The sequence below is a fragment of the Sinohyriopsis cumingii genome, chromosome 7 (genome assembly GCF_028554795.1).
Source record: "Sinohyriopsis cumingii isolate HCF-2022 chromosome 7, ASM2855479v2, whole genome shotgun sequence".
Lineage (NCBI taxonomy): Eukaryota > Metazoa > Mollusca > Bivalvia > Unionida > Unionidae > Sinohyriopsis > Sinohyriopsis cumingii.
In genome coordinates, this window is record NC_142967.1 from 66,875,570 (window position 1) to 66,889,307 (window position 13,738).

The 13,738-nt window shown below is 33.8% G+C and overlaps 1 protein-coding gene across 1 annotated transcript in view; it reads left to right on the forward strand.

Annotated features, from left to right (window-relative positions):
* LOC149795446 (solute carrier family 23 member 1-like) overlaps positions 1–9,851 on the forward strand; it is a 45,808-nt gene extending 35,957 nt beyond the window's left edge. Inside the window, exons 5-10 of the mRNA XM_089963801.1 lie at positions 5,710–5,830; positions 6,167–6,323; positions 6,751–7,004; positions 7,295–7,574; positions 8,190–8,285; positions 9,562–9,851. Coding sequence (XP_089819927.1) covers positions 5,710–5,830; positions 6,167–6,323; positions 6,751–7,004; positions 7,295–7,574; positions 8,190–8,285; positions 9,562–9,851 — 1,198 coding nt within the window. The remainder of the gene's footprint in view (positions 1–5,709; positions 5,831–6,166; positions 6,324–6,750; positions 7,005–7,294; positions 7,575–8,189; positions 8,286–9,561) is intronic.
* Positions 9,852–13,738: the final 3,887 nt, after the last annotated feature.

Sequence of the window (13,738 nt, forward strand, 5' to 3'; positions counted from 1 at the left end):
GACGTGAATTATTAGCATTGGACGTGAATTAATAGAATTGGATGTGAATTAATAGCATTGGACGTGAATTAATAGTACCGGACGTGAACTAATAGCATTGGAAGCGAATTAATAGTATTGAACGTTAATTGATAGCATTGGACGTGAATTAATAGCATAAGACGTGAATTATTAGCATTGACGTGATTTAATAGCATTGGATGTGAATTAATAGCATTGAACTTGAATTAATAGTATTGAACGTTAATTGATAGCATTGGACGTGAATTAATAGCATAAGACGTGAATTATTAGCATTGACGTGATTTAATAGCTTTTGATGCGAATTAATAGCATTGAACGTGAATTAACAGCATTGGACGTTAATTAATAACATTGGACGTGAATTATTAACATTGGACGTGAATTAATAGCACTGGACGTTAATTAATAACATTGGACGTTAATTAATAACATTGGATGTGAATTAATAGCATTGGACGTTAATTAATAGCATTGGACGTTAATTAATAGCATTGGATGTGAATGAAACTATCACATACAAATAGATACGTTTGAGGAGCTTTGCATAAGAATGGTAAATATTGAATAAGAATGTAACGTACGATACGAAGGGAATTCATTGGATATGAATGATAGATATCGAGAATGAAAACATCCGATAAAATAGATCACTATTGCATACTATAGTAAATATTGATTGTAAATTTAAAAGTTCTGCAATATGAACTTCAATTGTTTCATATAATCTATTTTATTGAACTGTGCAAATGATTGACACACTTCACTAACGATGGCTTTGTTTATTTGTAATTTGCTATGAGTACACACCAGCAAGATACTTACGCCCCTCTTCTGACAATCGTATACTCATTATTCCCACTATGAAAACGAAGTCATATGGACAATATTCTTTTGCATACCAGGGCCCAGAAACGTGGAATGAATTGCCCACTGAACTTAGACACAAAGACACAGTGATCCCATTCAAGAGTGTTCTTAAAGCTCACTTATTTCGACTGCAAGAACGAAATTAAAGCCCTAATAATGTTTCCTACCTTAAACATTTTCAGCATGTTTTTTATGTTTTCTAATTTCATGGTGTTTGTTTTTTGTAATCATATCATTATATATGTTTTTGATGTTATAAGTGTTGTCTAATGTTGTAAAGCGCTTAGAGCTTCTAAAGATTAGGCGCTATACAAAGTCCTCATTATCATGAAGATGATGCAGTCCTACCCAGTTGATGGCTTTTTCTAATTGTTATTTTGGTTTCAATTATTCACAAAGCATCATTCATCAGTCCGATGAAATATAATACACCTTAACGAACATAAAATAAAACGTACAATTTCAGAGGAGTGGTAAACATCGGATACATATGTAAAATATTAATAATAATTGGATGCGAGTAGCATTTTATGTAAATTAATATCATTGGATGTGAATTAATAGTATTGCACTTGAATTAACAGCATTGGATATGCATTAATAGCACTGAACTTGAATTAATAGGATTGAATGTGAATTGATAACATTAAATGTGAATTGATAGCAATGGATGTGAATTAATAGCATTAAATGTGAATTAATAACATTGCATTTGAATTAACATCATTGGATGTGAATTAATAGCATTGAATACAAAATTGATGTATTGGATGTGAATTAATAGCATTGAATGTGAATTGATAGCATTGGATGTGAATTAATAGCATTGGATGTGAATTAATGTGAACTAATAGCATTGGATGTGAATTAATAACATTGGCTGTGAATTAATAGCATTGAATGTGAATTAATAGCATTAGATGTGAATTAATAGCAATGGATGTGAATTAATAGCACCGGACGTGAATTAATAGCACTGAATGTGAATTAATAGCAATGGATGTGAATTAATAGCATTAGATGTGAATCAATAGCATAGGACGTGAATTATTAGCATTGGACGTGAATTAATAGAATTGGATGTGAATTAATAGCATTGGACGTGAATTAATAGTATTGAACGTTAATTGACAACATTGGACGTGAATTAATAGCATAAGACGTGAATTATTAGCATTGACGTGATTTAATAGCATTGGATGTGAATTAATAGCATTGAACGTGAATTAATAGCATTGGACGTTAATTAATAACATTGTACGTGAATTAATAGCATTGGACGTTAATTGATAGCATTGGACGTGAATTAATGGCATTGGATGTGAATGAAACTATCCCATACAAACAGATACGTGTGAGGAGCTTTGCATAAGAATGGTAAATATTGAATAAGAATGTAACGTACGATACGAAGGGAATTCATTGGATATGAATGATAGATATCGAGAATGAAAACATCCGATAAAATAGATCACTATTGCATACTATAGTAAATATTGATTGTAAATTTAAAAGTTATGCAATATGAAATCCAGTTGTTTCATATAATCTATTTTATTGAACTGTGCAACGATTGACACACTTCACTAACGATGACTTTGTTTATTTGTAATTTGCTACATTTTGAGTTTGTCAACATCCACCCACGCACCCACCCATATATATATATATATATATATATATATATATATATATATATATATATATATATATATATATATATATATATACGCACACACATATTTAATATTAAAAAGAAATATTCATCATTATTCTGGCATGTAGTTAATGTAAATGTAAATCCCTATTATAATATTATAATCGTAAATATTTTCGAAGCTAATAATGTTTTGCGGGCATTAGAGTTTATTTGGTTTGACAGTGTATATTTATATGTTTCTTGCAAAAATTTACTCTCCTGAGTTTATAAATTGACAGGGTATCATAGTGGAAATTCCAATCGCATGGTATAACACACAGCATGCCACTGTCTTTGTTATTTATATGCACAACAAAAACTGAGTTGGTTATTTTAGTCCCGTGTTTTTAATATATCACCTGGGTCAAGATGCACCAATTGTTACACTGTCTGGACTCTTCCAAGTGCTTTAACTTTAAACTGGTCTTTTAAAATCTTGGTATCCAACGGACATTTTTAATCTTCAGAGTGTTGCTTCATTTTTCCATATGTGACATGTTCTATCGTACATGTTATAAACGACGTATTCTTACACAGACATGCGTGCTCAGTGTTACATGTTCTCACATAGTAGGTATAGTTTTCCTATATTATGTGCAGTTTCATATTTGTTATATTACCACATGTTAAAATATCACTTTATGTGATTCTGATTGGTCCAAATAAGCCCATGAAATTATTTTGCAGTATCCCCTTTACTGATTGACTGGGATCGTGGGAAAACATTTTTAACCCCGCCTTCTGGAATGTTTGGTTTTGAAGGAACATTTTTAGCGGCCATTTTTGAACTCGAGTCGCGAAAGGAAATTGAAGAAAAATTATCTCGGCTGTCTGAATATGGATATGTTACCCCTACAAGGATTTGTTGTGTCACGTATAACAATACAATAATGAGACAAATGGCGTAAAACTACAAGACAAGAACAACAATAAGAAGTAAAACTAAGGGTATTGCTTATTTGATGGCTGGATGGGGTGAGGGAACGGTATATCCGTAGCATACATATAGAATCCACCGTATATACAAGCGTGGTTTAAATTTTAACGTACAGAAGTAAATAAACTCACCTCTGTTCACAGAAGAATTAGGACATAAATTGATCTCCTAACTGACTGACAGCACATTATACAACCACAGCATATTTAGGCAGTTTATATGGGATGCAAATCCGACTCAAAAAGAAATTTGTTTACGTCTTCTGTATAGTCTATTGTTCCAGTAAAATACTGTAAATATCCGGTCACAAATGCGTTGCAGTAAATGTGAGAATTTATGCATCCAATAATTCTATTTCACATAAAAATCGCAACAATGTAACATTTAGTTCTGCAAGTGACATTTTACGGTAAACATGTACTCTAGACCTACTGTTTACCGTATCATTGTGGCATCACATCGCATTAATCATTCTGTTTTGAAAAATGATTTTGTCCTTACAAGATGTTCTGTTTATTCGGATCGAAGCTTTTTCTTTGATTTACAGTTTGTAAAAATGTACAATCTACTTTTACTAGTTCAGCTTTATTTGGGACTATATGTTATGCACAACAAATAAAAGGTGTACCGTCTGTCACAATGAACGAAATTATTCGTTCTTCTTTTTATCTAAATAATTTTCACTGAAATAAAAACTATGTGATAAAAGGAATCTCAAATGGGTAATGATTTAATATCAAAAGCTGGACATTATTCAACTCGTTTCATAAATTCAATATTAAATCGTTACCCATTTGAGATCCTCTATATATAAATGACACGTCATTACACAGACATGCATACTCAGCGTTACAAGTTATAAATGACACGTCATTACACAAACGCGCATGCTCAGTGTTGCAAGATATAAATGACACGTCATTACACAAACGGACATACTCAGTGTTGCATGATATAAATGACACTTCATTACACAGACATGCATACTCAGTGTTACATGATATAAATGACACTTCATTACACAGACATGCATACTCAGTGTTACATGATATAAATGACACTTCATTACACAAACGGACATACTCAGTGTTGCATGATATAAATAACACTTCATTACACAAACGGGCATACTCAGTGTTACATGATATAAATGACACTTCATTACACAAACGTGCATACTCAGTGTTACATGATATAAATAACACTTCATTACACAAACGGACATACTCAGTGTTGCATGATATAAATAACACTTCATTACACAAACGTGCATACTCAGTGTTGCATGATATAAATGACACTTCATTACACAAACGGGCATACTCAGTGTTGCATGATATAAATGACACTTCATTACACAAACGTGCATACTCAGTGTTACATGATATAAATAACACTTCATTACACAAACGTGCATACTCAGTGTTGCATGATATAAATAACACTTCATTACACAAACGGGCATACTCAGTGTTGCATGATATAAATGACACTTCATTACACAAACGGGCATACTCAGTGTTGCATGATATAAATGACACTTCATTACACAAACGTGCATACTCAGTGTTGCATGATATAAATAACACTTCATTACACAAACGGGCATACTCAGTGTTGCATGATATAAATGACACTTCATTACACAAACGTGCATACTCAGTGTTGCATGATATAAATGACACTTCATTACACAAACGTGCATACTCAGTGTTGCATGATATAAATAACACTTCATTACACAAACGGGCATACTCAGTGTTGCATGATATAAATGACACGTCATTACACAAACGTGCATACTCAGTGTTACATGATATAAATGACACGTCATTACACAAACGTGCATAATCAGTGTTACATTAAATAAATGACATGTCATTATGCAAACATGGTTACCAAATGATATATGATATAAAGGACATGTTCTTTCACACATATATTGTATTGCAATGATACAAATGATATATTCTTACACAGATATGCATGCTCTGTTTTACATACATAAATGACATGTGCTTACACAGATACGCATACCCGATTGTGCATATATGTCAATAAATATGAGAGACTATGTTTTGCATTTTGCGAATTCCACCACTCTCCTTGTGTGTCTTGAATATTATATTTAATGCATAAGACATTTATATGAATTCTTACACACATGTCTATCTGTTTTCAGGACAATAGGTCTCATTGCAATATTCTCGCTGTATTTAGGAAAGATAAATGTTGCCACGTGCGCATGGAAAAGAGGAAAAGGATGCCACAGGATAAAATATCCACTCCTTCAAATGCTTCCGGTAAGGTATGCAAAAATATATCGTTAACTTACTCAGCTGGAAGAGGTTTTTGGAACGTAACTGTAATTTACTTGAATTAGAAGTATTTATCACACTACCTTATAATTAAGAATGTGACAGAGACATGTTATAAATAGTGTATGCCTTTCTGCGACATAATATCAAGCAGGTTCGTGGGTGAAAGTCATAAAGTAATGAAACGTCTGTGCAGTGATGTTGCGAAATAGTAGTAGATAAAAATGGTGTACATCGGACGTGTAATTTCTTAAGCACGTGATATGCTACTAAGTGCAAGCACGTGATTCAACATGCTTTTATTTTCTTTATTCTTCGTAGGTTATTCTCAGCATTTGCATTCCATGGCTGTTCTGTTATATCCTGACTATTGCTGATGTCTTTCCATCGGACCCAAACCATATCAACTCCATGGCAAGAACGGATGCCCGCAATAGTGTTTTAAAAAACGCTCCATGGTTCAGATGGCCCGTCCCTTGTGAGTAGCAGAGTACCTTTTGATGTTCATTGTAGACCATACTTTACTGTGCCTGATCTAATAGTGAGTATCTATATTATGTGCTTTCACAAATTCTGCTTATCACATCAACGTGTATTTCAGGCGAAGGAAAGGGCACATGGTTTAATGAAATTATGGGGAACTTTGTCCGACGTTTTCATCCGCAAATGCAACTGAGGTGTTTAAATATTAATTTGTTTCGTTATATGACGCACTATATTTAAACATGTAAATTATCATGGGTAGTTGCCCTATCAAGAGCTTCAAAATGAGAAAGATTCTGCAAGTTTGCAAAACGTATTTCTAATGCTATCACTGCAGTTGCTGCTAATGACAAAGTGTACTATAACATTCAGTATGTTTATTTGCATGTTTATCTCTGTTTCTTTTCTTTGTAAAAATATAGTTCCGTTTGGATGGCCTACGGTGAGCGCATCTGGATATGTTGCGTTCTTGGCTGCAACTTTATCGTCCCTAATCGAGTCTGCTGGGGACTACTTTGCCGCAGCACGCATATCCTATGCTCCGCCTCCGCCCGCACATGCTGTTAACAGAGGAATTGCTATGGAGGGATTCTGTAGCATATTTTCTGGAATGGTTGGAGCTGCCCATGCAACTACATCGTACAGCGGAAATATCGGATCAATCGGACTTACAAAGGTAGTTCTTTTGTTCACTGTACGTTATTTGCAATTGATTATTCTCAAAATATGGCGTATTCAAATGAAACCGACTCCCCCAAACGTTTCTTTTTCCTTATCGTTTAGAAATGTTCTTCATGAAACATTTAAGTGTAATACAGCTTGACACAGACATAAATAGGGTGAACTGGGTCGCAGTATCTTATAAAGAGGAAGTGGGGTGTGGGTATGGTAAGGTCTTTTGAACCGCACTACTGCCATGCTATTAGAATTTCTATAATTGAATTTCCGAATGATATTTATTTACAGGTAGCGAGCAGAAGAGTATTTCAAACTGCAGGTATTATCATGGTTGTCTGTGGGATCATTGGAAAAGTTGGCGCTGTCATCACATTGATTCCAGATCCAATTATTGGCGGTGCACTGACTGTTGTATTCGGTATGGTGTCAGCAGTGGGGATATCCACTTTAAAATTCATCGATATGGGGTCAACGCGGAATCTCACTATACTCGGAATATCTCTGCTCCTTGGTCTTATGGTACCGCAATGGATCAACGATCCTAGAAATGCAGGAGCCATACACACAGGTTATTTGTCTTTATTTTATGTTGCATTCTTGTGTGAGTGATTTGCAAATTATGACAAAGATAACAACGATGATACCTATGTCTATTACATGTCTTAATACAAGTTCGTTGTTATGTAAGACCTAAAGAATGCGGTACGAAGTTATGACTTGTCCTTCAAGGATGTCACGATATATTAAATACGCCATGCCGCCAGTTTTTGTTATTCATATAGCCATGATCAAATATTATTACTGTATTTTAGTGATTGTGATCATGCGAATACATATCAACTAGTGTCAATAAAATCCTGAAAAATCAATTACTCTAGATACATCCTGAGTAAAATGAATAAATGTCATAAATGTAGAATGTTTTGACTTTGCATATCCACTGGTCGAAAAGTTCTGAGTGCAGAGCTACATTTTATTTCAGGTACATTCCTGCATTCCTTATCTTGTGCATCAGCATACTATCTACATTCGATCCATGAAAAGTTGATGGTTATAAGTAAAGATTTATTACATTACGCAAACTTGGAAAAGTAATTTTTTCACTAACGTATTTTTGAAGCTATCCACCATGCATCTACTATACTATATCTAAGTCTCATTGATTTCATGTTGACTGTTGTAGGAAACGATGAGCTAGATCTGGCTATCAGCGTGTTACTGGGTACGGCCATGTTTGTCGGGGGATTTATTGGCTGTTTGTTAGATAACACTGTACCAGGTATGTACCCCTGTAAGGCCCATTTATTTTATTTTGTTAGTTAAGGCCATGTTACAAAGAGTACTGCATTAAACGTTACACATAGATACAAGACATTCCATATGGTTTGTCAGTCACGACGCCCTTGAGATCGACTGTATGTTTGATTTTTCCGGCCATATATAGAATGTAAGAAGAATGAATGAATGGGCCAAGTGATGCAATTAAGCACTGTGCCTGTAGACATATTCCACTTTTTATTCATTACATTATTGGATTATCCAGAAGTAACCACAGAACCTGGCATTTTCTTTCTCATTACTTAACTGATTCCTATAAAATGAGCATATTTTGCAAGAAAAAATATATGTTACACATGGGGGGGGGAGGGTTATTGCAAATTTGCGTTTCGCTAAATCCATAAGACTTAGTGAGAAATTGTAAATCTTACATAAAATGACTTGTAAAAGTATTTTTTTAACATAGCGATATAACAGTACTTATTTAATATACCGATATAAGAGTATTTAACATATCGATATAAGAGTATTTATTTAACATAGCGATATAAAAATATTTCTTTAAAATACTAATATAAGAGTATTCCTTTAAAATACTAATATAAGAGCATTCCTTTAAAATACTAATAAAAGAGTATTCCTTTAAAATACTAATATAAGAGTATTCCTTTAAAATACTAATATAAGAGTATTCCTTTAAAATACCGATATAAAAGTACTTTTTTAAAATACTAATATAAGAGTATTCCTTTAAAATACTAATATAAGAGTATTCCTTTAAAATACCGATGAGCATTCCTTTAACCTATCGACTTAATGAATATGTCAATGTATCGGTTATGACGTAGTTCTAACATAGATCTCAGATCTGTGTTTCCTCTAACCCACATGATTATGTTGAATCTCGCGATTACAAAGTTAGCGAAGATTTAAATAAATGCACGATCCCAATGGACTAATCTAACATTTGAGAACTTTCCTTTACATACAGTATCTCGTTACGCGCCTTCGCAATGTACAATATATTAAAAGTTTCCACATTTCAAGTTATTCATTTTGAGAAAACACAAAGTATTAGGAAGGTATTTCATTTAAATGTGCTTTCTGTTCTTTCTTGAAAGCGTTCTGTCCTTACATTGCTGTTCATGTATATGGAGACAATAGAATTACTGCCAGTACAAGCATGTACAATAAATTATGCGAATTAAATTGCTGCAATACAGGCACACGGGACAAAAGGAGCCAATCATATTTCTTTTTCCTTTTTCTTTTCTCAGGTACCCCAGAGGAACGAGGTCTTCTCGCATGGAGAAGGAATCTAGTGTCTTCATCCCAACAATTATCAAAGATGTCTTTGAGAATATACGAGCTCCCTTTCATCACCAAATATTTAAGGGAGATAAATTGCTTGTCGTATTTTCCTCTTTCCCCAACCTTTTACAAGGAAATAAACCTGAACTGTTGTACGAGATCTGAAACACGTGAAACTTTAAAATACACTTTTGACAACGATGTGCGTGTTGAAAGCAACTGTGAGCTTAGCAATGTTGCATCCACGCAGTTATAAATTTATACAGTGTTGTCACTGTTTGAATATTATATTTTATCCAATAACATGCATATCTATTGTCTTATGTTATGTATATTTGATTTAATTATATCTGATTTAATATACATTTATTTCAATTTAATTGTTTGTCAGTTTTAAATTTTTTATTTTTCATTAGATGATATTGTAATGTAAATTTATTCACTTGATATTATACTTTTTTCAGAAAATAATTTGACCTTGACTCTTAGTTTATAAACACCAGGTGTAGATCTAAATCCTGACCTTGTTTCAAAATTTGTAACATCGACGTAAATAAGTTCTATTTTATTTTTAAAATGATTGGTTGTTTTCGAGGTCATGATGGGACTTCGTCTTTAAGATGTAAACAATTTTTAATTTTTTTTTTACTTCTTAGAGTAAAATGATTGGTTTCATCAGGGTCACATTGGGTAGACGTGATCTGTAAGAAGTATATAGCTTCTATAAATCTTCGAGAAGACAATCACGTGACCCCTTGTTTACGTTTAGAATACGATATAACCCATGTTTTGGAGAATTATTCTCAGTTGAAGCTGGGCTTTTTCTTACACTAGAAGTTGTATTTTGTGCCGTTTGGAGTTATTTCAAATTGCTTGGATTCAAAAGGATTATTTCTGTTATTTTTCTGGAAAATAAATACCTGTGCTCATGTAAATTTGGTCAACAAGGACATTTTTTTTTTTAAAAAAAATAAAATATTATTCAGCTAATATAAACTGGGATGATAATTCTTGTTTCTACAAGGAACTGTAGACTTCCACACTACATATTGCAGCATACGTCATCGTCTGCCATCTTGGATTCTTCGTCGGCGTTCGAACTTGAAATCAGTAGAACATTTTGTTATTAGGACTTCAACAATTTCATTCTTGGATAATTCTCGGATTATTTTAGATTCGATTTTATAAATCCATAAGTTCATATTTTTTTAATTATTTTTACATAATTTTTCCAGGGAAATAAATTACTGTATTTTTCAGAGCTTGTTGTTTTCACGCTTTCTTGTGTTACTGTTTATTCAAGCCTAAACACGTGATATAAAATTTCTCATACTTCTATATACTACATAGAGTAAGCGGCCTCGGTGTAAAGGCACACACACACACACACACACACACACACACACACACACACACACACACACACACTCACACACACACACACACATCTGGAGACTTTACATTAGTGCTTTGAAGAATTTGGAAATGAATATGGAATTCAGGCCTGTTTGACTCTAAATCTTAAAAACTTTATGTAAGTCCAAGCTTATTACTGTAAATGTCAAATATGTAAGATTTAGTATGATCTTTGGTTATTAGTTTTATGTGACTATTAAGTGAATTAGTTTGAATTCACAAATGGTAACTAAACCCAACTTCAAAATACGTAGCACCTCTTCCCACATCAATTTCGTAAACCAACCAATATATATGTATTATGTCGGAAGTATGATAAACACCACTGTCACATATTTCTGAATCAATGAATTAATGATGAAACATTTGTCTTTGTGTTTCAACTGGCTTTAATCAAGTAAGAATGATCATCACATAACTGAAAACACGCCATGATATAAAACATTATTGTCATATTTGTGTTAAAGCATATATATTTGCACATTGAATTTATGAAACTGAGTGAAACATTTCCAGCTTTTGCGAGCCATTGAGAGCAAAGGCTAGACACTACTTAACGAGTTTAATATATTCAGTGTTAAATCAGTGCCCATTTTAGATATTGTTTATCACAGTTTGTATTTTGAGAAGAAAACGAATCTAGATACAAAGGAGAATAAATGATTTTGGGCATTTTGTTTAATTTCTGCTCAGATGCTGCACTTTCAAATTCTTTCACGTGAAAATATAGTCCCAGCTGCACTGTTGCACAAGTCAAATACCGAATACAATTTAGAAGTAGATCTTTGTTGACAAATCGCAATTCACTGAGCAACTGTTTTTCCAGTCAGCTGACTGCTCCGGTGGCCTAGTGGTTAGAGCGTCCGCCTCGGATGTGGGAGGTCGTGGGTTCGTTCGCCGGCCGAGTCATACCAAAGACTTAAAAATTGGTACTAACAGCTGACTGGCTTGGCGCTCAGCATTAAGAAGTTAGTGTTAGGACTGGTCGGCCTGGTGTCAGGATAATGTGACTGGGTGGGACATCATGCTACATGTCTGCGGCATGATGCACCAGTGCTGGACATCACTATAAACTGTCACACTGTAGACATCGTAGCGATATGACTGAATTTTTTTTAAAGCTGCGTTAAAAAAAATCAAAACAACAACAGAACATTTGACAGATACAGCAGGTTTTTCGGCACTGGATATCTGATGAAAATTTCTGTATAATGTGACATAGTTCACTCGGTCATATCAGTTGGCGTAGATGTGACGCCATATTCATGTCTTTTGCTGACACTGCTTGCAGCGTTTCCACTGAAAAGAGCGTCGATTTTAACATAGTATTACCCATAGATTGAATATTGTATACCACGTTTGATGGACATTTCTATGAAAATCAAAAGGTTTTATACAGCTATATGACTGCATTCATATGGTTTTATATGGCTTTAATGGTTCTCAGAGAGAATGTTTTTGCGACCATATATTTATATTATTAGATTTCAAAGAAATCTGTTCCTGGATAACTTTATTACATTTGAGAGATCAGAGTTTGTCGACATTCTCATTATGAGAGAGGAGACTTTATTTATCTATGCTTGTTTTGTTGGGACTCCGGTGTATGATCCATACTACGTTGTAAAAGCAATGTAAACTGGAATATATGCATTACAATTGTCTACCGGGTGTTTCCTGGCAGTGACTAAGTTTGTTCGCGTCCGACAGCGTGATAGATTTTCTTATTTCTGTCACATTTCCCGGTTAACTAGGTGATTATCAAGTGGGTTAATTCGTGTTGTAGTTTTAGTTTGGCGTTAGGAGAATTATATATAGGGCAAATGGGTCATACTCCAACATACGTAACCTCTACTGTGAGTTTTTGGGATACTTCGCCTGCTTTTTCCTAGCTTCCACCCGGCTACCGATTGTAAAGATGGTCGCCATATTGTGAAATTTAATGGTAAAATAGTGACTCCAAAAGGTGAGGTAGGAAAGCCTTCCACGATCGCATCCAATCAGTAATGAGAATGCTTCACAATGATTTCGTTTTCTTATACTGACCCATCAGATTCACATAAACTGCTATATTATCAAGTTGACGTATCAAAATAATAATTTGTAACCACTGTGTGAAAAGTGTACCAACCATATAATACTATTGTATTATCTTGTAATGTTCATTATCATGATTTCCTTTCATCAGTTATTGACGAACTAAACTCTTTTCACAGTTTAACTTTTATTTTATATAATGTAATAAACCTATTGCATGTGCTGTTTGTATTTACCTCTCCGTTTACAGCTTTGAGAGATTTCAGGGATTATTTCAGGGAGTAGGCGTTGGGATGTTAATTCTCAAACCGACCAATTAGCCAGTTTTGAGAACCAAACGTCAATATGTACCATATTCATCAGATTTTATGGTTTCATGAAATAGTTTCGTAAAATGGACCCTTCCTAATTTCGTAGCATAAGGAATTCTCAGGATATTCACGGTGCAAGTGCTTAGTAATTTGAGATATAAATAAGTTTTTATATTTGTTGTTCAGGTCGTGTTTCGTGATGCATGATTAAAGTACAAACATTCAACTTGAAAAGCCTGACTGATGAGTCATACAAACGTGAAGCAAGTTAACTATGCAAGTATCAAATTAGAGTTTCATCATTTGCGATAATTAGGTGATTAGAGGAAAATTATTTTGTAGTATGGCGCGTTTTAGAACCCTTTAGTTGAAAACGACA